Raw genomic sequence first — 26,494 nt, forward strand, 5'->3', positions numbered from 1 at the left:
AAGTGCCATCTCATCCCTGAACATACTACCCAGCAAAACCTTTCCCTCTTTTAAAAGGGAAAGAAGGAATGCTTTCTAATTTATTCATTCTCGGGATGTATATGTGCCCACATATTTTCCTGTACTCTCATCATTTTTGTTTGTTTTTATTCTTTTGACACAGAGTCTTGCTATGTAGCCCAGGCTAGTCTTGAACTCACAGTGATCCTTCTGCCTCAGCTTTCCAGGTGCTGGAATTAAAGGTCTATGCCACCACACCCTGCTCATGTGCTCTCATCCTGAAGGGTGGATCTTTTTTGAAATCTACACAAAGGTGCAACATGCGTACCTTAGTGACCTTGTTTCTTCAGTTCTATGTTTCTCTTGATAATTGGCCCGCTGAATTTGCTATGTTCATTCTCATAGAATTAAGTGGTTCAGATCCCGGGGGCATGTTTACTGTCATAATTGTAGTGTTCATTGCACAATGCTTTACAAGTAGACAACACTCAATCTATATCTGTTCAACGAGCTACTGATTTTAAAACTGAGTTATTATGCTTTCCTTAGCTTTCATGGTACATGTAAGCATAGACTTTCTACAAGAATTTGCCAGTAAAATTCTAAGGATTTATATATCTTATCTACTCAGTTCCAACATACTAATGACATTAAGATGCACCATTAGTTTTATGGCATCTTTTAGAGAAAAAAAATATACCCTCTTAATTATACTAATTGACTGGAAGATGGATATCAAATTCAATTAACATTTAAGTGTAAAAATGTATAGTTTATTATCAATGAAATGGTGCCACAGTCATTATAAAAAGACACAACTGCCTTCTCTGAAACAGTTATCAGAGAACTGTTCAAGAATCTAGGTCTAAGGTAATTATAAGTGAATCTGGGAGGTAAAAGATGAAATATAAGAAGGTTTGATTTTTTACAAATGCAGGGAGAAATTTGAAGTGGTTAAGTGAGCCGGTTGCTTGGAGTTCAAGGCTTCTGATTGCTAAGGATTTCCCCTTTCTGTTCTCAGATCTCTGTTATCCCAAGCATATGAGGGTCTGTATTCCCTGGAAGTGCGCTCTGGTGGACAGGTGGTGGGACCACAGGACAACTGTACTTTCAAGGTGGGCTCAAAGGATACAGAAATGTGTTGTTTGCCTAATTTTAAGTCCGCTTGTGTTGTCAACAAGCGAATTATAAGTCAGCCAGAAAGTCTACTTTCACAGAGTAAGAAGAAAGAAGGGTGGAATTTATGAAGTTTCTAGTGAAAGCCAAGTATTAAACACTTTGGTCAGGCTCTAGAGAACTGCTTTATGTATACTGTATAATGAGTAATACTCACAGCAATTTTATGTGGTACCAATTTATTATATTGTGTTTACATGTGAGCAACTGAGGCAAGGTGTGATTAAATAATTTGCCCATGCCATCCAGGCAGCAAATGGCAAAACCAGGATTTGAACCTGCCGCTGGCTAAATCCATATTTAACCTGAAGTTCACAGAGGCATCACAAAGGTTACCTTTGTGGGTCAGTGTTTTTTTTTTTTTTTTTAAATGAGCTCAATGAAGGGACGCAGGAACCAGAGTTTTCTGGTGAAGAGACCCACATTCTACTCATCCTTCTGCTTTATGGTAGATTTATGGTAGATTTCTGCTACTCTTTCCAATGCTAGACTGACAAGGGCAATTCCTGGTGAGACTCTCTTTTATGGGGTAGAGAGAGAGGAGACAGAGAAAGAGCAAGGGAGGGAGGGAGGGAGAGAGAGAGAGAGACAGAGACAGAGAGAGAGAGAGAGAGAGAGAGAGAGAGAGAGAGAGAGAGAGAGAGGAAGTAGAGGAGGAGGAGGGGAGGGAAGAATTAATGAGGACAGTGCCTGACTTAATTTAGAGCCTGTGTATCTATACTGGGACTTAACTTCAGGTTTGGTTCAGTCTAAGTTCCATTTCTGATTAGTTTTACACTAACATGATCTCTGAAGGGTGAGCTCCAAACTTTCCTTAAAAGGCAGCACCTAAGCATTGTTCTTATTTACAAAAGCTCCTCTGTTTTAGGAGCAATTTCAAAGAACTCAATTGAGTTACTAACTGATATTCTTTTAGAGCAAGACTCCACTTTTCAAATTCATCTCTAATATTATTCACATTTTATATAGGAAATTTGGTTCTGAATTGGAGTTTGTTGTCCATCTACACTTAACAGTTGGCTTCTCAGTCCATGAAAATCTCATTTTCTGTAAGCTTACTTCTGTACATATAGAGCAGAAAGAAAAATAGTTACATCATCCTTTCCTATTAAAGGCTGTGCCACTACCTCTCCAGTGTCTCAAGGAATGTAAAAGAGAGATGGCCAGGCATGCTTTTTAATTACCATGCTCCTTTTCACCCCAGATAGTACTTTTCTTAACAAAGGATTGGTAAAGAGAGAGAGGGAAATAAGAGAAACCCATCCTAAAATTGCACACTAAAGAAAACAAGCATAGTGTGGTGAATTGATGAAAAATCACCAGGGATGCAGTTAAATGAGAGGCATTCCAAGCTAACTAAAATATGGTATATCTCTTTGTTTTGGGACAGGGACCAGGGAAACACAAATATTAAAAATTAATTTTATCTTGCCAGTCCGCTCCAAAGAGCCTGCTGCGGGCATGACAAGTTTGAGCAGCTCACAGAAAGTTCATAAAGCAGCTGGTGGCTGTGGCTTTATCATTCTAATCCACTGCTCCCTCTCCCCATCCTGCTGACCTCACTAGGGCTCAAGGATCAGCTTGTGGGAAGCTTGATTTAGAAGCTCATTAATTTTTCAGTGTCGTACGTCTCTCCTGGTGGGTGACTGGGAGCCTGTTTCTCTTAGAACTGTACCGTTGTATGCTCCGTGTCAGTTCAGAGAGAATCATAAGTGAAGTCTTTTTTTGTGGCTTGACCCTGAGCATGCTCCATCAGTTTCTGACGGCTTGGGAGAGAGCAATAAAGGAATTACTATTGTGCTCACAAATTTCCTGTAGAAAGATTACAGGCAATCTTGAATTTTATATTTCAAACTGGAAACCTAGACGTATGCTTCTTTCCTTGGTTTGAACTCTGTTGTTCCTTCTTCCTCATTTTCTAATTTGTGCAAGATGGGGCAATGAGCATGCTCTCCCTCCCGTGCTCCTGAGGTAAAGTTCCCAAATGAGATGATGTGGGCATGATGGCCAGCCCAGTGGGGCAGGCTATTTGGCAGGTGTATATGCAGCTGCATTTATTTTTATCTTTTGATGAGATCAGAGCCAGCTCTTGCTCTGTGAAGTTACAGCATTCTGATCTTGATTTCCCGGTATACTTTCTATGGACTGTTTTCAAATCTTTTCCTTTAGTGAATGAGGAAGATTAGCCTGATGACATACTCTGTAGCCATGTAGATCAACACTAAAAACCCACACTTGACAGGTGCCATCAACTTGGTTGACATGTTTGTTGATTCTCAGTATCTGTTTAGTGTTGTTGATTAACAAACTATTCTCTGGTGATATTTTCCCTGGGCAGATGGACTTCTGTGGTGCTGGACACAGACCAAACAGAACTATTGGCTTTAGTTTGTTTTACAAATGGGAAACACGATAGGGAGTGTGGGGTGGAGGCTGTCTAGAGGCCCAGTGAATGTGAGGTGGACAAGCCTCTTCCTGGTTAGAGATTAGGCTCATGGGTCAAACCATCTGGTCAATCCATCCTCCCTCTGCCCTGTCTCATCTCTTTAAAGACTTATTATTACTTTGTGTTGGGAAACTTCGAATTCTCCCTCCAATTTTTAAACTAAAATCTATAATAAATTCTGTGAATTATAATCATTCTATTTGTGCTACAGAATACCTGTGCTTATTTTTGTCTAACTATATTTTGATACCAGATTCCCTCCCTTCCTCTACTTCTGGTGTCTTCTATCATTTCTGGCCACTAGTTGGTCATTTTGTCCTTTGTACTTCTCCATTTCTTCATACTGGCCCTGTTGTAGCTTTCTGATAGAGTGGCAAATAGTCTTAGGCTAATCCAGATGCCTGTATGTGTAATAGAATTACTCAGCCCATCTTTCCCTCCCAGCAGTGGATCAGTCATAGCAGATTGGGCTACTCCATCCATTTACAAAAATTCGGATGTCTTCAACATACCAGGCTTTTGGTCTTTCTATACCGAACTATGTTTAACGTGATATATTTCAGGTGAAGGGGCATTGTAATTTGATTTGGAGTGTTAGGACCAGGCTTTGGGAGCCTCATATCTCTCATCTTGTTACCATTTTCCTCCATCTTGAAGAAAAGATGCTTGCTATTCCTTGAATCTTTTGAATCATCTTCCTTCCAGAAGCACATTCTGATTCTTCATCAAGTATCTCACTTGTATATACATCTAGCTACTGATTTGTCATAGCTCGCTGATTCCTACCAAGATATTGGCTGAAAATAATTTAAAACACAATCCAAAAAGGAATTAAAATATTGATATTTGGATGATGCCTCACTTACTTTTCTTTCTGGTAAAATGTGTTCCTGGGTATGACAGGTGGGCATGTAGGAACAGGCTTGTCGAGATTTGGACAATATGGTGGTGCAAGGTAGAGAGCTGTATAACTTTGATCAAGTTCTCTTTGCTTTATATGTAAAAGAAATGTAATAGTACCTGCCATTTCTGTTTCCAGAAATATGAGGATAAAAAGAAGTATGTATGAAGGTGGTTGAGACAACACATTCATTTACTATGTTAGACTAATGTTTTAGGAAGAATGGCTTCTGCCTCTTGTGTTCATGGATATTCTAATGGAATTCTCTCTTGTGATTATATTTTCTAAACAGTTTTCTAAGGCACAGACACCTGTTATTTACCAAGTTAATCCACCAAATGGAGTTCCAGGTAATAAATCATCTGTCAAATTGAAATAAAACAAAGCTTGTTGGAAACTCTTCTATCCAGGTGGGTGGTCTCAATAAATGGGGCAATTAAGCTTCTCAGCTGATGTTGTTTTGAGAACGTATCAGCCTCTGGTTCATTTTAAACCTGGATTGGTTTCTCCTCTGAGCACTTTCATTCTATTGCTTCACTGATAAGAAACACAAACATGATAAGAGAATCAAACCAGTTAGTACTAGAGAATGGAGGAAATAGAAATCATTACCACTCTTAACTTTATAATCATCCACATAATAACAAACTTTTACTAAAACTCTACTGTGTGCCAAGTTTCACTGTAAACTCATTTATATTATTTCCTTATGTTTTCATAAAAACTCAATGATACAAGAGTTTACTATTTCCATTTTGACAAGCTGAGGTTTGAACCCAGAGAGGCCCAGAGGTCTACTATTGTGCTTTGTGTTGAGTAGTGTGAGCCACATGGAAGGCCATTAGCCCTGATCTTCATTTAGATCATTTGTTTGTGAGTTAGAGAATACAGCTATATAAAGGTATAAAAGATGAAAAGATTATGTACAGTTTCAGGATTTCAATAAAGAAGGAATTCCTCCTAATACATTCTGGAACTGCTAAATTTGCACTAAAAAAATCTAGGAAACACGGTGAGGATTATATATAGTTTGCAGTCTTACTTTTTTTCAAATTCCTATCTCAATTTTGGGATTTTCATTTGGTTGAGTTTTCAGAGTGACCTAAAAATGGCAATATAAGTTATTGAACTTTTTTTAAGGTTGTATCTAAATGCATAATCTGATCTAATTGTTTTGATCGGCTTGATTAATCACGAATGCTAGAATAAATATCCATAGTGTTGAAAAATACTTGTGTTTTGTCTGAACATATATAAACACAGATTAAAATACATATATATCTGAAGTTGGCATTATTTTACCCATATGGAGTTTTCACAGATCTGTTTCATTCCATTAGTCTGAGTAATCAAGACAAGAAGATGTTTTATTAACATTAAATTTTAAGTCACATGCAGATATTTGGTTCCTACTTGAGTGTCAGAAAGCTCTTGTTTAGATGGCAGAGGTCTTGTTAGGGTGAGGGAAGAGGAAAGAGCCAGCCCTTAGAGATGTGATATTTATTTAGATTAATGCCCAGCTGTGCCAAGCCTGTTTCTCCCACTGAACAGGAATTCTGCACATTGTTTCTTCCACCTTCTGGGGGGATAGTTGGTGGCTGGCCCAGCTGGAGCGGTTCCTTCATGCAGAGCTGCATGGCTGCGTCTTTCTATCACTTTCCAGATGATTACTCTTATTCATGTAGGAAACCTGCCCAGTGCAGCAGCCAGGGAGATGGGGGAGGAAGTGAAGACAGGAGACACAAGGTTTTTAAGCAGTTGGAGTTGTGTCAGTGGTTAATAGTCCCTCACTGTGATGCAGACTCCCCTGGCAATGGATTGCAGATTGGCTTAGCCATTCATCAGCCTCTGTGGGGCTTCTTTGTTTAGAAACAAAACGAACACTCACATGGCTTCCTAATTTCTATAATTTGTTATTTGTTTTTAAAATTGTGCTTATTGACCCTAGGAGTCTGGCCCATTAACACTAGAAGATCAATTATTAATTAGAAAGAATTGTTCTGGCAGTTTTTAGCAGAAGCAGAAAACTTAAGGTGCCAGACTTTCATGAACTCTATGACCTTTGTTGAAGTCATTAGGTTCCTGCTGTTTATATCCATTTATCCTTAAAAACAGTTGTGTATCACTTGAAAGGATGCTTTTATTTTAGTGCAGGTTATCCAGTGTAAGACACTTCTTAATACACTAATTCAGTATGAAAGGAACATCTTTAATGGTGCTAATTGTTCATGAGGAAACTCCAAAATCTTGTGGATTTGGTGATCTCCCAAGCCACACACAAAAAAACCTGTTTCTCTTCTACTTTTTAAGGTTATATATCACTAAATAATATCTCTTTCATCTCTAAATATTTTCTGTGATATGGAAGTCAGAGTACAGATGACTAAGTTCTCAATTTAGCAGGCTCATCATATGGTGAATGTTAACTATATCATCTTGCTATGCTGTGTTTCTCTAAAAGTTTGTCTTGTGCATTTGCTCAAGACAGTGTAGCTGATAGAATTGTGGGGGTGGCGGCTGAAAAGATAAGAAGTATGAAATATAAATAACCTTTATTTTAAGAATGTAGGCATCTCCCCCCAGGGTCGGCGATCTCTCCATGGGACACGTGGAGTGGGGGCATACATGTAGCTTAGGTTGGGGATGGTGCCTGAGGGGCCATTAGGGATGCACAGGTATCTCATTGGCACTTGTTTGGTGCCAGGGGCAAATTCCTAGGGGTGGGGAAGATAGGGCCACAGTTAAATTCCTAGGGGTGGGGGAGGTGGGGCTCCTTGGTTCCACTTGAGGCTTTACTGGCTACAGTGTCCTGTCTGGGCAAAACTCTTTCATATCCTGTCTTATGATTATTATTATTAGGAAACGGGGCAGAGATTTTTTTTTACTACTTCCTGCTGGAAGGGGATGCTGTACTGGGGTCTAGGGGAGTCGACGGGATGACGGTTGATGCCCATGTAGAAGCTGGTGCCAGGTGTTTTAGCCAGGACAACTTCACTGGTGAATGCACATATGTTAGACTGGAAAAACAAAGAGACAAGATGTTATGAGGAGGCATGGCACTGTTATATTTAAGGACCAGGTGAGGTAGAAGGAAAGGTGCCTTTGATTTACACATGTCATTATATCAGGACCATGTTGAGGTAGGATCATTGTCAAGGTAAGGTAGAATTCTGAAAAATAAATGGGGGGTTAGGAGGAGTGAAGTTATGAAAGGTGATTACTCCCCAATCTGAAAGGGTAAAAGTTAAGAGGGTAAGGCTTTTCTCTTACCCTCTTGTGACGGGGAGTCTTTAGGAAATACTGTTGAGAGTCCTTCTGTAAAAAAGGGTAAGAAATTAGAAACCAAATTGGATAACAAAACATGACAGCCTGAGAGTAGTGGCTGTGAGGCTTTGGTGAAATGGAGATGAGTAGGCAACAGGATGGTTAGATCTAAGGCTGGAAGGGCATCACTTAGCCTGAGTGATGTGAAATCAGGATGGCAGTTTAGCAACTTTGATCTCTGTTGAGGTTGCCAAGAATATCAGGTATGAGCCGCTGTAACCTGGTTGTAGTCCTTGGAATGATTTGCTATAACAGAATTTTAGTAAGTATATAAGCATTCTCCCTGATTGTGTGAAAGGCTTTTATGTATTCTGAAAAAATATAAACAAAGTGAGAAGACAAAATTTATCTGTCAGTCTTGACCAGGGTTGTCTGAGAAATTGGTGAATAAGAAATGAAGGGGGTGATTTATATTACTGAGGAGAGGTTTATTAGTGATAACAGGTATAAGCTGTTGAGGCTTCAGTGTCTGGGTCAGCCTGTATGAACACAAGGGAATAAAAAGCATTTTTAAGATTTAGGACTGTAGAGTGAGCAGTGGAGGGAAGATTTGGCACCACTGGGTGGATTAGGAAGAAGCAGTCTGGAACCTGCACGAAATAGGCCCTGTTTGTAAATGGCATAGGTTGACCTTTAATATCTCCTAGAGATTGAGGACTTATTATAGCAGCCTGAAAACTCAGGAAGAACTCTATATATATGGCCTCTATGTTCACAAATATAGAGAATGTCCTACCTGAGACTTTAGTGGGACTTGGGATGAGATGGACACCTTAAAGTGGGCTGTTGTTGGCCCTGAGCCCTGTCAGTCTTCAGCAGCAAGTTTAAGCAGATCTGTCAGCGATGAATCTGGCAGTGTTGGCATTTCCTGTGAGGGCTGGAAGTTAGGATGGCTTACCCACTCTCTGGTGGCTAGGACAGTCCAGTAGCCCTGGGGTAAGATCCCAAAGGAATGCCATGATGGGGCACTCTTTTGCCCAATGTCTTCTGCTGCATTTGAGGTGTGGTCCATGGGGGAACCCAGGCAGCTCCACCTTGTGTTGGTTTACCTGTCTCAGAACTCCAAGTGTCACAAGTGTTATTGTTATCTCTATTGTTGAAAACATGAAAAGCCATATTAAGGAGGTCTCTATGGAGCTTGAAGGTCAAGTTTTGCTTCTTTGTTGTGGGATCTGGTCTACAGTAGAAGGTATGTATAGAATTAAGCAAGTATGCAGGAGTCAAATACAATCAACAGGGTATTTATGACTTTAGTAATGATTTCTCATAAGGAGAACAAAGTCCAAGAAATTTTAGGAATTGACATGTCATTTATGTCATATATAAGTATCTCTTTATGTTAGTAAAATGTCTAATGCCATCTGATTTTTGGAGGATTGCCTTTTTGATTAATTTTTACCTTTTTATTTAGGAGAGAAATCAGCTATGGTGTTATTTAATATCAGTTGAATATAGTTAATTATGGCTTGGTGGAGGGCTGAGCCAGTGTAGGCAGACAGGCTGGGTAAAGCTTAAGTTTGGCTTTTGCCGCAGTGTTGGTCTTGTTGTTTTCCATGTATCATATAACCCTTGTCTTGGAAAAGAGTTAGTGGTTCCCAGCAAAAGGAATTTATAATTATTTTCTAATTTTACCATCAGATCAGCAACTATGAATTGTCTTAGTCATATGAACTTTAGTTGCGGTATCTCATATAATGCTATGGAGATTAATGAAGGCTTTAATTGATAAACAAGGCTGGTAAAATTACCAGGTAGCTACTTCCCTGTTTATCAGCCAAAGTCTTGTCTATTGCCAGCTTATTTTAAGCTAAATAAACCTTGATTAAATGGTTTGAGAATGCAAAAAAAGCCTGATGTGGACCAAGAAATAGGATCTCTAAGACGAGGTGCCGAGCTGCTGTTTATCTGTGTTTGTGGTCAGAGGAGCACTTGTGCTTGGAAGTGGGGACAGGTCCAGCATGCAGAGCATGCCCAGCGTGGGGGGCGGTGCACACAGAGTGAAGGTGGGGCAAGCATCAGGATGTAGTGCACAGGGTGGGCTGGAACTGCCCGCAAAATGCATGCAAGGTGGGGGTGGTGGTTGTGGCGGCTGGCGTGCGGTGTGCTGGGACCCTGCATGCTGAGACCCTGTGTGCCGGGACCCTGTGTGAAGCTGGGGTACCATGTGAAGCTGGAACTGCTTGCAGGGCATGTTGCAGGTAGCCAGACTGACGCGGAGCTGAGCCGCCACCTGGAGCCGGAACGCTCATGGGGCATGCGGATTAGGGTGTGGTGTTAGAGCCGAACCCTAGACGGAGCTGGAGTGTGGCATGAGAGCCAAGACACTGCACAGAGTTGAGGCACAGCGTGAAAGCCTAAAGTAGCCTGCTCATATCTCTTAACACTGTTTGGGCGCACCTCCCATCTTGGCGGGGAATGGGTCAGCGTGCATGGCGAAGGGGTAGAGGAAGTGGCAAGGAAACAAAGCGGACACTGGCAGGAAAGGACAGATATTCTTAAAACAAAGGCTTAAAAATAGAGAGTTTTGTAAACTTGTCATCAGTGTGATAAGCCATAGATAGGTATGGTTTTTTTGGGGGGGGGGACAGGAAGTGGTCCCCAAGATAAAATCTGGTGTGGGGTCTGGCCTACGGAGTTATAGCCCGATAAGGCAATGGACCATGGTCTACTAAGTTTAAGTCATAACTTTTTACTTGTTTTAGACCGATTAGTATTTTGGTTCCAAAGCTTGTAATAATTGGCCGTCACCAATATATATATGAGTGGATTTTTTTCCATGAAGTTAGTAACAGCTCTACCCGTGAGAACTTAAAAAGCTCTGAAGGACATAAGAGTCTTCCAGTGTGGACACAGGGTGGCCCAGAAAAACTCTGCCTTGGGCTATCTAAGGATGTGAGAGCATCACTTGAATCCACAGAAAGGGGGAGAAAATCCACCTGGGGCCTGGTCCAGTGGCAATCTCCGGGGGTTGCTCACCTGTGGTAAATTGGGTCGGTGTTGTTTGCGAACCAGCAGCGACAAGTTTACAGCTCCCCAGTGTAGAAGTGAGGAATTAGTCCAGTCCTGGTCCTGAACGGCAGGGGACTCAGACTGGGAGAGCCCCAGAAGTCTCGTCTGCTGTTCCTGGTCAGGGAACCATATGAGGGTGGACGCTGAAAAGATAAGAAGTATGAGATTTAAATCACCTTTATTTTAAGAATGTGGGGAGAGACCACCCCGACACCCTGGGGTGTGGCATCTCCCCCCAGGGTCGATGATCTCTCTGTGGGACACGTGGAGTGGGGGCATACATGTAGCTTAGTTGGGGGTGGTGTCTGAGGAGGCATTAGGGATGCACAAGTATCTCATTGGCACTAGTTTGGTGCCAGAGGCAAATTCCTAGGGGTGGGGCAGATAGGGCCACAGGTAAATTCCTATGGGTGGGGGAGATGGTGCTCCTTGGTTCTGCCTGAGGCTTTACTGGCTACTGTGTCCTGTCTGGGCCAAAGCTCTTTCAGTAGCTATACTTCAAATTAGAGTACATCAACTCATATAGTATTTGATAGGGTTTCACAAGCTGTTTATGAGATGGTGCTACATTAAATAACTTTCATGGCTCCTACAATCAGCGTAAGATAGCACTGAGAGTGTGTCTTGCTGAGAGGGTTTTCTGTATTGCTTGTAGACTCAAAAGAGCAGAGTTAGGAGATACTTGCTACCCACTGGGAATTCCAGAAAGTTGCAGAGAGCAGACTCAGAGGTACAAGGGCTATCCCTACCTATATCAATAGTTAGGCAAATAAAACTGTTTCCAGACACCTAATTTGCCCTATCATTTTTTTTCTCCTTTTAAAGACAGAGTCTTGCTATGTTGCCCCATTTGACTTCAGACTCTTGGGATGGAGCAGTCTTCCTGGTTCAGCTGGAATAGCAGAGAGCACGAGTACATGCCACTGTGCCTGGTGTGTCCCATCTTTGCACATAAACCAATTTTTTGAATGAATGAGATATGAGCTGTTTTATACCCTTCTTTAATCTTGGGACATCCACAGTGTTTATCTTTTATACTTTGAGATATGAAAAGTAGCTTAGAGTCTCTGAATATCCATCAAATTATATGCTATGAATTTTTTATATTGCTTTTTATTTTAATTACTATGTGAATGACATATAAAATTGTACATATTTATGGGGTACCATTTGATGTTTCAAATCATTTAAATATTGTATAATGTTCAAATCAGGGTAAGCATGTTTTCTCAAATATTTGTCATTTATTTGTTGTGAAGACATTCAAAATTCTTCCAGCTTTTAATGCAAATACAGTACATTATCATCATCTACATTCACCCTATTGTGCAGTGGAACACCAGGGCTTATTTTTTCTATATCTCTCAATGGACAGCTTGTTTTTACCTCTCATTCTCCTCAACCTCAGTTAACCACTATGTTATTCTCAGTTTCTACTATATCAACTTTTTACAGTTTCACATGGGTGAGATCATGAGGTATGATTTGTTTATTTTAGCAAGTGTCCAGAGGAAAGCCCCATGAAGATGAGGCACCCCAGGGCAAATCATTCCTAAGAGTCATTTTAGGTAGGTGATCTACACAGAGTAGACAGGCAGTGGGTAGAAATCAGTCATCCTTCCCGCAATTTACCCACTTTATGGAACTGTGAAGAAGACCTGTTATCCCTTCCACCCTTTGTGCATAGACGATTGCATCTGTGTTTGAAATAATTGCTTATTTTAGCCTTTCTAGTGTCTCTTAATGATCACTGGATTGTGCGATTGTCTCTAGGATCATACAATTTATAAAAAGTGTTAGTTTATACATATGACCAGCTTTGGCATACTGGGTATATGGAATCCAAACAAATGGTTTCATTATACATTTGGAGTTTGAGTTAAGCACATTAAAATTTTAAAAAAATCTTCTTAAAACAGGAAAACTAATACATGTATATGGTTGGATTATCACTGGAAAGCTGGAAACCTTTGATGCTGATGCTGAGTACATTGATAGGTAAGCGTGTGTTTGAGTGTTTTTGTGTTCAACAAGTTACGTGTTTGCTGGATGGCTTCCTGGGGTCAGATTCCATGCAGCAATACATTTTAAGATGCTGGCACAGAATTTTTATTTTTCACTTTGCAGTTTATGTTCCCTGATGAGCTGGACTTCAGCTTTTATTCTATTAATGTAATTGTATCTGGACAATTAAGCTGGTCCATTTATTTACTGACAATTAATCACTCTAGGCTTTTTATGAATTGTACAGTAATTGTATCTGTAGGTTTTCCTTTTTGATTCGGCCTTTGTCTCTTAGGCTAAAGTAAATTCTTTGTAAAATGCTATGTAACCACAAGCTCACCATAACTTTCTTGCCCAGTTGTTTATTTGTGCATTTAGAAATTCTGTTAGTGGGATCAGAAGAAAACACGGGCTCAGGTACTAGGAGCCATTAAACTTTCAGTATTTTCTGGGAGTGACTGAAATGTCAACAGAGCTTTTTTCACTGGAGTCTTGCTATGTCGAAAATTATACTATTCAATCACCCATGGCAGGGAGAGAGGAGAATAAGATGGAAAACATTGAGATTGTGGAGTTTGTGAGAAATTAAACAAACTGCCATCATTCCGTAAAAAAAGAACTTACTATAGTAAGTGTTTATAAGGCATAAGAAGCATAATCTCATTATTCACAAAGCTGCAGAAAGATTACACACTGTGTCTGATCTTTCCTTCACCCCTGGATGAATTAGACTCATTCTCCTCTCTCCTTTATCCATTTGCTGCTGAGCTACAATTCTGAAATTAAGTAATGGTCAGTTTGTCTCCTAAAGAAATCACTCCTTCTATTGGGAATAGAAATCCTAAGTACTTTCTTGATGATATACTATATTCATTACTTGGTTTCATCTTAGCCATGGCCAGTGGTCCAGCCTTACAGAGGTGGAATAAGGCAGTTCCTCTATGGGGACCAAGATAGTCAATGTGATAATGACTTTTTGATTGGGAGGTAAATACTTCCTTGGCATTGTGAATTCAGTGTGGGCTCTGAGTACCCCCTTGGGCTGGGATCTTGAGTTAATGTCCTTTAAGGGCATAGCATCCAGCCTCCCTGCCATTGTGCTCTGTAAATCCAGAGCAGAGGGTCCACACTGCATTTTCTCTGATCTTTGCATCAGTGTTCACTGGGAGTATTACATGGTTGTCTCTTATGTTTTGTTTCCTTTTTTTGTCCAGCCCATTGGTCTTGGAGGCTCAAAGGGAAAAGTGGATCACTCCTTGTTCTCTTATAAACAGGCAGACAGGAAACCAGTGAGTGTCTTTCTTTTCTTGCCAACATATACACTTTAGGTTTTGTTATTTCATATGAATACAATACACACACACACACACACACACACACACACACACACACATGGTTTTTGAAAATATAAATCACTCATAACTAGTAATTCCCTTATCTTTAGACTTAGTGGAAAAGATGCAGGATTTTATTCAAAATGTAAAATGAAGTAGACTAGAAGTGGCATCGTTCTTGAAAATAAACCACTAATATTGATTAAGGGTCTTTTTAGGCTGAGGTTTGCTCTAATGCTTTACATTGAGGTCACTCAATAGTTTTGTGAATATGTGTGGTTATTAGTCTCTTTACAGATGAGGGAACTGAGGCATACAGAGCTTTAAGGAACTTGCTCACAATCTCATAGAGAGGAAGCCAGAGAGCTGAGTTTGGAACCCTGTCTGACTAACCAGCCTCCAAAGCTCACTCTCTCAACTACTACTATATGGGAACTCACCAAAGAAAAAAGTGTCTGATTTTTGAAAAAATGAGTGTCTAAGTGCTCCAGTTCATACAAGCAACATTTTGCTGTGGACTTGGTGGATTAAACTTGCTTTGAGAGCTTTACAAGAATTACACTGTATGGCTTAATTTTTGAAGACTAGTGTTAAATGGAGTCAGATTCTATAATATTGTTTATACCAGTACCTTTAATTTGTTTGCACAGGATTGTCCTTTTGAGGTTCATACATTTTTTGATGAGGATTTTGCCATTCTTGTTATAGAATAGATTTTGGAAAGGGAGGACCAAATGGTCTTTCACAGTGTGTTTGACTGGTAACATACATATTGATAATTCTTGATTACCCTCAAAATTGCCTAGATGAACTTATTCTACCTTTAATAGCTATCAGTTTTCTCCGGCTACCTCACTTTTTATTTTATGTATTCCTTTCCTGATTAAAGAGCCAGAGCTTGCTAGTCGTGTGGTACTTCTCATGTCTGTTTGTTTTCTCCTCAGCTACCCTTTCCAGGAAGACCGTGGTCTTGGGACTCTGACATGCCGTGTGGAAGGCGATTACATAGGTCTGGTAGAGAAGTAGTATAATTTTAATATTGTACTCATTTCTTTCTTTGTATCCAGGAAAAAAGATTAATCCTAAGAATTAGTTTTCAAGAGAATAATAATAAAGAGGATAAATGTTTGTTGGGAAAAGTCAACAACACTGTACATAGCAGAGTCTATGTAAAATAACTCAATCCCTACAGTAACTTATGGGATTGAAGGAACTGTTCATTTTACAGGTCAGAAAATTTGATTTGGTAACCTATAGATCAGGGTTTAAATCATGCTCAGTCTAAATCCATGCCTGGGCTCTTACATGCTATGAAACACGGCATTTGTTCTTGCATTCTTGGAAGCCTGTACTGTCAGTGATTCTAAGCCTGAGGATGGTTCTTTTGAGCACCACTGAAGAAATGATAGGTTTAAGTGTCAAAGTGATAGCATTGGAGTCTTTGAGTATGTGACAGTAGCAGCCTGGCAGTCATAAAGATTTCTGTATTAATATCTTTTTTATGTTTCAGGCTCCCAGAATGTTAGCTTCTCAGTATTTAACAAAGGAAAGTAAGTACCTAGGTGTAGGCAAATTTGCTTTCATCTTGTACTATCGACCTCTCTCACCTTGCTATTTTTTAAAAATATTTATAATAGATAATCCAACCATCATCAATACATTTTCTTGACATAATTATGTCTTGTGCCTCACTTCTCCACATTGTAAGTTTTTCAGTATGGCGATCAAGCTTTGGAGAGATAAGTTAGGATTCTGGATTTCTGTTTGCCTTTACTCCACATTTCATCACTATGTAGTTTGCTAAGTATAGTATACTTGAAAGTATGTTATCTAACTGATATTCATTTCATTATAATAATAGTGACACTTTATATACAGCAGTTCTGTCCAAAAGTCAAAACTTTGTTTTCTTTCTCTCTTCCTCTCAAGAATAAATCTAATGTCTAACATCTCCTGTAGACCATTTAGTACAAGGCCTTTTCATTCTTCCTTCCTAATACTGTGAAGTGGCTGTTATTGCCAAACAATAATTTTATATATCACAAAACATACTTTGTCCCACTGATACTGTCCTATGGTTACTAAGAGCTGCTGGTATCCAAATAGTTCTGAAGGTCATTAGATGTTAGTTCATGATTTTTCTTTCTGGTAGCCAATTTAAAAAATGTAATCACAGGTAATACTGTATCACAAATCACAACTTTGTCTGTTTTGAAGGTCAATGGTAAACAAAAGTGCATGGCTGATCAGTGCCAAACAGGACCTTTTCCTGTACCAGACACACTCAGGTACTATTTCCCTTCTCTCTGGGCATTGGGTCCCTATCCCTATGCGTCACTCAGCATTAGACTTCTCTTTCTTCCTGCAGTTTATCCATGGCCATTAAATCTGATGATGCTCCTAGAAGCCTCTGCTCAGCTGGCACTGTGGTTTTAGTTAAGATTAAGTTTCTTCTATCAGATCAGCTTTGTTCCTATATATTGTTTACTGATGTTCTGGAAAATGCATCATTAAAGTGATTTCATCATGGTGAGACCATCATTGAGTACGTTTATACAAACTTAGATGATACAGATCAATCACTTCACATGGCTTCTTAATGTAATCAAGACACAAGGCAAACATGTGATCTATGAGGCTGTAATTAGTGTTACACTGTATATTGGTTTTAAGTTTTTATGATATTGGGGATTGAACACTGGGTTACATCCCCAGCATGTTTATTTGTTCATTTGGCAAGAAGATGTAGCTTGTTAAATTGTCTTGGCTGGGCTCAAACTTGTGATGTTTCACCTCCCAAATGCTGGGATTACAGGAGTGAAATACTGCCCCTACCTCGTTTTACAGTAAACTTTTTATTTTATAAATTCTTATTGTGAAACTCTTACCTGTGAATTTGATTGGTTTAGGAATTGCCTTGAGGTTAGTAAGCACACTTCTGGGTATGTCTGGAGGGACCATGGAGTCATGACTGTGGGTACTGCACTGGGTCCCCAGCCCTTTGTCTCTGCTCTGCTCCCTGCTTTGCTTTCCTGTCACCACCAGCTAAGCAGCTTCGCCTGGCTGCGCCCTTTTGCTACAGTATTTACACCTTGGAGCCAGCCAATAACAGACTGAATCCTCTGCAACTGTGAGCCAAGAAAAGGTCTCCTCCTTTAAATCATGATTATTTGTTATTATGTTCCACCAATAGGAAAGATAACACGTAAGGAAAAAAATTATGCTTTGAGATAATGATGAAAAGTATAGTATAGTAAACACATAAACCAGTAACACAACAGTTGTTTATTGTTACCACATATTATGCATTGTCCATAATTGTATGCACTATATTTTTATTGACTGGGACTGCAGTAGGTTTATTTACACCAGCCTACTCACAAATATGCAAATAATGCAATCTCCTATGTATGTTATCCTTAGAGCAGTTACAATATGAGTAGGAAATAAGTAGTTTTCAGCTTCATTATTATTTTATTTGACCAATATTTCTCATTGATACATTGTTTTGTGGTGCATGACTATATATATTTTTAAACTTTATTTAAGGAGAAAAAGAAAAAAACAGAAAAAGGATACAAGTTATACAGAATTTCAAAAAAAATAAACAGTAGGAAATCACTAGTTAATAGATTACATATTGTCATCTTAGAAATAGTTATTCGAGTTACAAAATTAAAGCATATAAAGTGGACATTCAAATAGTGAGACTGCAAACAGTTGTGTTCAATGATCCAACAAAAACTCAGTAATATGGTTACCTCTCTTATACACTTAAATATACATGCAATTATATCCTTTAGAGCACTTTCTTTTCCTCTCTTTTTTACAATGACAATTATACATTTTGGGTTTTATTACTCCCACAGTTCTTATTACTTTTTTTTGAAGAGAATAAAACCAAATGTGAAATAACAAAACAGAGTCAGTCAAATCAAAAGGATGGACATGGTACATAATGTAAAAACAGAATACAAGGTGATCAACAATGGTCACCATAATGCCTCTTGCTATCTTAAAAAGAATTGCCTATATCATCAGTTATAATAAAATTGAACAAAACCAATAAAACCAAAACATTGGAGACATTAGAGGACTTTAAAAGAAGATAATAGTAAAACTAGAATGGGCATCATAGTGAATCTTATTGTCTTCACAGTTGTTGCCTATACTCTCAAACTTGGTACTATCAAGCAAAACAGAATAGAGGAGAACCGTCAAAACAAGATGGTGAGAGCAATACAGGGCTTCAAATCAAGTTAATAGGAAATCAAAGTGAGTTACTATAATATATCCTGCTATTTTTTATTTTTCCCTTATTTACAAAGATAAAATAATAAATATTAAAAAAGGAGATTGAGATAAAAGAGAACATAACAACAAAACAGCACAGGTCAGAACATAACCGTTTCTAAGCACAATAATGTTTCACCACAAGATATCCTGAGCATAGTGTCTCTTTCCTTGAAATCTTTGAGTATAACTTTGTATACTGTAGTATCAAACATATTAAGACAATGTAAAACCATTCAAGAGAATGACAGTATTACAGGGTATTTAGAACCAACTAACAGAAAACAAAAAATGGTTTCTGTATTATCTCCTTGTCTATGAAAGTTTTGTTTATATTATCACATATAGTACAATCCAATAAGATACAACATGTTAAGACCAATGGAGACAGAAGAGCAAAAGTTTGATGGGACTTCAAAACAAGGTGATATTAAATCAGCACTAGCTATTATGATGTCTTGTTTTCTCCAAAATAGCTGTTCCCACCATCCAACCTTCTCTGCCTCATTTCTGTTGAGCTCTTTCGCTGTCATTAGTTGTCAGTTTGTCTTCTTCATTTCACTTTCTGCTCCATTCATTGTGGCCTCTCTGCCACTGTTTCTGGAATCTTGGTATTTTTCTTTTTTAGAATGTCCTGTGGTATTCTCTGTAGAGTTGAATTGGTGATTGCAAATTCCCATAGTTCCTCTTTATCCTGGAAGCACCTTTTTTCTCCATTAATTTCTAGGGACAGTTGTGCAGGATATATCAATCTTGTCTGGAGGTTATTGTCTTTCAAAGCTTGAATTGTTTAGACCAAGCTCTTCATAATTTGATGGTTTGTGGTGAGAAGTCTGCTATAATTCTGATGGGTGTTCCCTTGTAAGTGATCTGTTTCTTGTTTCTGACAGCTTTTAATATTCTGTTCTTATATTGGATTTCTGGAATTTTGATTATTATATGCCTGGGTGTAGTTCTGTTTGGGTTGTAGGTAGCTGGGTGGCTGGGGTCCTGTATGCCTCAATAGATCTGAGTATCTTTACCCTTTGCCATATTGGGGAAGCTCTCCTTGATTATTTCTGTGAATAGCCTTTGCAGTTCATTTGTTTGTATTCCTGCTTCTTCCTTTACATTCTTAATTCTTAAATTATGAATCCTCTTATCATCTTCTTAGCCTTTGTATTGTTACTGCTTGTTTCCTTGTTATTTTTAAGAAGTTTTTCATTTCATGCTCCCACATTACAAATCTGTCCTGCAGTTCAGATAATCTATCCTTAGTTACTTTCAAGCTGTTGTGCCAGCTTTCAATAGAGTTTTTCAGTTTCCTGGTGATCTCTTTGAACCTGCTTCATGTATTCTACATTTTCTCTATTTTCTCCATCAAACAATTCTCCCCTTTTTTTCTGTTCTTCCATTCCACCATCTGTTTTTTCTTGAGAGGTGCTTAGTGTTTCTTTAACTATTCTACTTATATTCTGCTTTACTTGGTTAAATACTTCACTTTTGAACTTGTCTATGAGGTCCCAGATATATCACTTTATGTCTATTGGTCCTGTGCCTGTTATTGCATGTTTTCCATCCTCATTTTCCTTTGCATTTACCTTTCCTGGATCAGTGTTCTCAGAATCGGGGACTGAGGACCCTTTCTTGTTGCTCCCTCTTCCCATACTTCTTGTTCCTTCCATACAAGTGTATATAGGGGGCCCAGTTTCTTTCTTTGTCGGTTACAGGTTGTTTGAATCATGCTGGCTAGGTGTTCCCACCCACTGCAGTGTACTAGAGAGACACAGACCTGGGCAGCCTATGCTGGGCCCGCCCATCTATATCAGTCAACCTGCTGAAGTCTTCAGTGCATTAGGGTGCACCTCCAGGCGCAGGGACCTGGTTTGGTCTAGCCTACTGGGTCTTAGTCTGCAGCGTCACCCAGGTCAAGCACTCCCCACCAATCCCACCTGAGAGGGGAATATGTGACTGAAGTCACTGCAGTGTCCTTTTCTGGCTAGTCTGCTGAGTCCCAGAATGTCCTCTGTTGGAGCCTCCTAGTCTATGGAAGGGTCCCTGTTCCTCTCACTCACTGCAGTTTGATGCAGGGCTCCCTGCCAGCTCTGCTCTCAATTTGATTCACTGATTCCTGCCCTCAGAGCTTTTGTGTCTCTATCCCTGCTGTGCCGATTCAGATGCAGCAGCAGCAGTGGCAGGTAATTCAAGCCGTGGTTTCCAGAGGCACGGTTCCAGCTTCAGCACTGAGACTTTAGCTGTTCCAGTCATAGAACCAGGATTGCATTTCCAGTTGGTTTCTCTCAGTTTAGTCCATTCCTGGGTCGGCAGGGTATATCTCCCCCTGCTTAGGACACTCCACACAGCACCATTCCTGGAATCTAAGCTAGCTATCTCAGAGAGCATCCATAGCTGCTGTTATCTATCTGCCATGTTCTCCTGGAAGTCTGCATGACTATATTAAAAAAAGCATGTTCACAGACTTTTATACAAGGTCTCAGGTTAAATATTGAATGAAAGGGAAGTCATACCTTATCTTATGTTGCAGGAAAGGAAGGAAGGAAGGAAGGAAGGAAGGAAGGAAGGAAGGAAGGAAGAAAGAAAGAAAGAAAGAAAGAAAGAAAGAAAGAAAGAATTCAAAAAGAGGTAGCGCTTTTTCCCAGTTACTCCAGTGCTCCACCTCTGAGAATTATTCAGTAATTTCTGATTTGCTGGCACGAATACTAGGCTATTTTGTTACCATCTTATAAGTAAACACTCATACTTAAAAACTGGTGTAAAAGTTGGAAACAAAATTGCAAACTCAGTTTCAAGTAGAAAGTTGGCTACTAAAGAAGAGCATCTAGAGTCTAGATTTTATTGTATTCATCATACCACTGAAAACATGTCAGTGAGATGTGCACAGATTCCAGAAACAATCAAACTCTAGCTTTGCAGAAAATGCAAGGTATTTTATACATCATGGAAAATGACATTCATTCTGGATTGCCTGTCCTAAGTTATGTACCTTGTCATTCTTTACTTTCAACAGGATAGACAGGTTAGAAGAATCCCCTGAGGTGATGGTGATAGTGACTTGTAAATGATAAGGATTTGTTGAATGTGTTACATATAATTTCAATATTTTATTTAACTATAAGATAGGTAATATTAGCCACATTTTGCAGATGGGTAAACAGAGATGGAAAGTAGCTTGTCCAAAGGTCTTAGTGCCACAGAGTGCAGGCCTAATTCCCAATCTTTTGGACATAGCCAGTCTAATCTGGAAAGCACATTCTCCTCGCTATCATACCCTGAGCTTCTCAGTTATTCTGCTCTTCTAGTTTCACAAATTGTCTAAATTAATTGATGAACAAAAACGTTGGAAATCACCTAAAATTTCTCTCTCTCATTTCCATATGCATCACCAACTAGTCTCTTCCAGTTTCATCTCCCATATACTTCTAAAATTTCCAACATCCCTAGCATTGTTGTTTGTTTGTTTAGCAACAAGGTGTAGCTTGTTAAATAGCTGTGGCTGGGTTTAAACTTGTCATTCTCTACCTCCCAAATGCTGGATTACAGGAGTAAAACACTGTCTCTACCTAGTTTTACAGTAAAAATTTTATTTTATAAATTATTACTGTGTCAGTAACAATTATGTATGTATGTATGTATGTATGTATGTATGTATGTTTATATTCCTTGTGCAGAGTTGGTACATGTACATAACCCATCTTAATTCATTTTTTCATCCTTCTCTGCCTTCCTCCTCTACCCATCTCTTGATCTCTTTCCCTGTTTTCTGTATGTGTCTGGAGTGCATCCAGTCGCTGCTTGCATAGCATGCTGCAGTGGTTTCTAAGTGGTATCCAATCTGCCACGCATCCCCTGCTGATCTGTGCTTGACATCAAGCACTCACCCGGTGTTCCTTCGTTGTGTACCAGCCTCTAAAGGGTCCTTTCCCATCCCTACAAGAAATGGCCTCAGCTTCTACCTCCTCCTGCCTGCTCTTCCAGCTCCATGTTTCTGTTTGCAGATTCCAGCAAAACTTACATACTCCATGCAGTTCCTTCTGTCCATGTTCCGCTCACCCTTGCCGTAAATGTCCTCTCTCATCTCTCTACTTGGTCAGTTCTAATACGGTTCAGACATTATCTATAGAAAATTTCTTCTGTGTCTCCCCACTCCTGAACTTCTCTGTTTTTCACGCACTCTCTGATTTTGCTAACCCAAAGCATTAGAATAATACTTTTGTGTACCTGCCCTTTCTAACCATACTGACCTCCTTGAAGACAAAAGCTATGTTTTTATCCATATTTTTATTCCTAATACCATAGAGTAGGTTTTCTGTGAATGTTGAAAAATTTTGTAAAATATTTATAATTCTTTTGGAAGTTGAAGAACTTCCTAAATTGGTTAAGTCTATGATCTGTGTAATTTTGAACAAATAGCAAAAGAATGTGTTAGTCAGGCATGGGGGTGTGGGCCTGTAGTGCCAACTATTCTGGAAGTTGAAGCTGAAAGTCAGTTTGGGCTGCATAGATAGAAAGACATCATCTAAAAAAAGAAATGTATTAATCTTTATATAAGTTAATGCAGAAAAATTCCAATGTCAGTATAAAAAAGCGATAAAAGTCAGTTAACAGAAGATTGTTACTATTAGTGGTAAATTTTGATACTTCCCTTTTTTTCTGTACATGTTTGGAGTACATCTGGTCACTCTCATATATTGATTCTTGTTGTCCTATATTCTGACTTGTTTTATGGGCAAAAGCACTGGATAGCATCCTCATACAATTCATTTTTGAAGTGGTAACCATTCATGATTAGTCCTTCCTTAATCTTGCCTTCAGTTTACCTGAAAACATAACTCTTCTTGTCCTTAGAGGGAATAGAACTTCAAACTGTCAAAGTGTTTGATCATGGGAGAGGAAAGGAAGAGAAAAAGTGAAATCTTGGGTTAGCAACATGTGGCACATTGCTAGCCAGTCTTGAATAGCATTGTAGCCCAGGTCTACAATATCATTGTCAAGGATTCGAGCACAGGGAGCAGCAGGGAGGAACTGGGATGAGGTGACATCAGGAGGGGGGGGCATGTGGCTTGGGGCAGGGTGGAAGGGTCCTGGAAACTGGGAACTGCATTTCTTTGCTTAGAGCAAATGCCTTATTCCTATGAGTGAACTGAAGCCTGGCTCAGGGTGTCTGAAGCCGATTCCTCCATATGGTGTAACATCCCCTTCCTTTCCTTGTAAATCAAGTTCTTGCACTCAAGAGACAGATTTCCTAAGCAAGCATCATGGGGTAGGAGGGCTTCTACTCAGTGAGTGACTCTGTGTATCCCTTTCCTTTCAAATATTCACTTATGGTCTTTTTCTTGTTGCATATCCTCTTAAGATGACGATTACTAGAAAAAAGTTCCAACTGTTGCTGGATTTAGAAAGTTAAAGTAAGAAATAAATTATAATAGCTTCTATTATTACCTTATTATCTGGGTCATATGCTGATCTATGTTTGGAAGCTAACTTTTTTTTTTTTAAATTCTTGCAGAAATACTATCTGTGTTTCCAGAAACTGGGAGCCTTGGAGGAGGAACAGACATCACAATTACAGGAGACTTCTTTGACAGTTCTTCCCAGGTTACCACTGCAGGTAGCTGTTGAAATGGCTAGATATGGTTCGGTCTTAAATTCTGTAGGACCTTATGCATCTCTCGTGCCTAGAGGGGAAGAATTTGTTCCTCTCCATTATATCATATCACTAAGGTCTTTACCTGTTTGTCTGAGGCCAGGTGGAATTTTGGTCCTGTCACTCTGCAAGCATGTTACAGGGACAGGATGTCCTGCAGAGGTGCTCACTATATGATTCCCTTGTCTTGAGGTTGAAGGAAGAACCTTTCTTCACCAAGGTTTACTTCTACTAAAAAAGCAACCTCTCTCCTTAGCTGGAGTGGGTAGGCATTTGCTCTGTAAAGTCCTCTGAAATGCTCATTGGGTAAGCTCTTACAGTACCTGTCTAGAACCTTTTCTTCCCCCAGATGGGATGGTCCTCTAGTTGGTGACACATAGTATGAGGCAATGTCTTAACATTCATGTCACTTCACCCTGCTCAGCTCAACAGTTCAGCACATCCCCAGTGAGTCTACTGTGAGTTGCCCTGTGTGCAACTGTTCTCTATTCTCCCTTTCCTTTGTTTCCATTGGATAACAACTTTTACTATTTTATCTTAGAATAGGACTCTTTGACTTCATTCTTTCCTGCCATCATATTGTTGCCTATCTATCTAGATCTGTCTGTATTCTACGAAATTAAAAAAATTCTTCTTAGGCATTCCATGTGATATCAGCCATGTGTCTCCCAGGAAGATTGAGTGCACTACCAGGGCGCCAGGAAAAGGTGCAAGGCTCACTGCTCCTCAGGCAGGTAAGGAAGTCACCAGGGCTGCTCAATGAACTTGCTTAATCAGGAGGGTCTGGGAGTAGACACAAATGTGCTTGAATTCTGTCTCAGTTGTTTGGTTAACTCAGCGAACGCTGAGTGTACATTACCATTGTCAAAGCTTTCATATGTGGGATGCTTGACTCAAGAGCTTAGCAACACTGTACTCAGGCCCAGTTGTGTGGCAAGTCGAGTTCAGTGGATACCATGATCCAGAAAACATCACCAGGCACAATATGGTAGCTGCTGAGTAGCCCCACAAACTGCTTCCTTATATATCATGGGTTAGAGTTTCCTGTGCTCCTTGCAACAGAATTAGACAAAGCCAGAGACTGGGGCAGAAGAGGGTGCATTTAAATGTTGTTTTATATTCCCATGAGCATCTGTCTGTCTGATGTTTTGAAAAATAGAGATGTATGTGACACCAGCATATACCTGTAATAAGCAGAAGTAGAAGAGGCAAGGTAGAAGGTCCCACCTGTTCTTTGTTTAAAGCTTCCATCATGGCTGCAAGAACATTTCTGCTAAGCATTAGACCTGGAGTCTTGAGTATGGTTGAGGATTACTGTAGCTGGCATTGTTTCGGCCTAGATCCACAGTTGTTCTTTTTTGCACTGGGGCTTACTCCATGGGTAAACTAGAAGCAGTGAGCATCAGCTTCAGAGGCTCAATACCTGCAAAGAGAGTTGCCCTATAGGAAGGAAACCTTCTAAAGAAAGGTCATTCAGAGGTGTGAAAATGCAGCAGAACTTGCATTGAGAATTCTCCAGCTCCCAGATCTGCAGTGTTTATTTGAGGAAGGTGCCCATCCAAGGGAGCAGAACAACTAAAACAAGTAATCAGGAGAATGTGTGTTTCCTGCAACAGGAAACAGAAAGCTTGCTCCTTTATTGAATGATTCCTGCTTTCATGACTCAAGTAGTGGTGGGTTAATTACTAACTGCTTTTGACAGTTAGTAATGCCCCTTATGAAAAGCTTTTAGAGTTTCTTCCATGGGAGTGAGGCACAGTACTGTGCAAACCATTCCACAGAGGTGGGGAGGTGTGATTTTGCCTCAAGAGGACATTTGGCAGTGTCTGGAAGGAATTTTGACAGTTACACCATGGGATGGTGCTGTGCCACTGTCATCTGGAGGGTGCAGGCCAGGGATGCTGCTAAACGGCTTGTAATGCAAGAGGGTCACCTGGTCTAAAACGTTAGCACTGGTGAGGCTGAGAAACTCCAGGGTGAAGTAATGTTTTAAAATATGCTCTCCATTTTCTGCATATCCCTTATACACCTCTCCATCTTAGTAAATGAGGAACTATGATCGTAGTTTAGAAGAGTGATAATTATCATAGCTGTCCTTTATAGTTCACTTAGTGTGGTTCAGGCTGTTTTTGTAGGTGTGTCCAGCTCCACTAGTCCTGGTGTATTGTCTCTGTCTGTTATTTGCCCCATTTTGATGCATGAGGAACTGAAGACACAGAGAAATTAAGCACAGGGGCTCACAGCTATACATCTAGTATGTGCAGACATGGAATCTGAACCCAGAGTGATATGAGCATAGAGATTTTACCTTCACCCAAGTCAGGGTCCAATGCTGATTGTAACTGTACCTTTGGCCTCAGGGT

At 39.7% G+C, this 26,494-nt stretch overlaps 1 protein-coding gene across 3 annotated transcripts in view; it reads left to right on the top strand.

The window, feature by feature from the left end:
- Pkhd1 (PKHD1 ciliary IPT domain containing fibrocystin/polyductin) overlaps nt 1-26,494 on the top strand; it is a 472,244-nt gene that overhangs the window by 4,958 nt on the left and 440,792 nt on the right. For all 3 annotated transcript variants that reach the window (XM_063233114.1, XM_063233116.1, XM_063233115.1), the window contains exons 5-13: nt 1,022-1,115; nt 4,816-4,873; nt 12,776-12,854; nt 14,075-14,149; nt 15,139-15,203; nt 15,705-15,744; nt 16,412-16,482; nt 23,994-24,095; nt 24,770-24,865. In XM_063233114.1, coding sequence (XP_063089184.1) covers nt 1,022-1,115; nt 4,816-4,873; nt 12,776-12,854; nt 14,075-14,149; nt 15,139-15,203; nt 15,705-15,744; nt 16,412-16,482; nt 23,994-24,095; nt 24,770-24,865 — 680 coding nt within the window. The remainder of the gene's footprint in view (nt 1-1,021; nt 1,116-4,815; nt 4,874-12,775; nt 12,855-14,074; nt 14,150-15,138; nt 15,204-15,704; nt 15,745-16,411; nt 16,483-23,993; nt 24,096-24,769; nt 24,866-26,494) is intronic.

This window comes from Cavia porcellus, unplaced genomic scaffold, assembly GCF_034190915.1.
Source record: "Cavia porcellus strain 051 isolate PalLab524CR breed Dunkin Hartley unplaced genomic scaffold, mCavPor4.1 scaffold_22, whole genome shotgun sequence".
NCBI classification, from domain to species: Eukaryota; Metazoa; Chordata; class Mammalia; order Rodentia; family Caviidae; genus Cavia; species Cavia porcellus.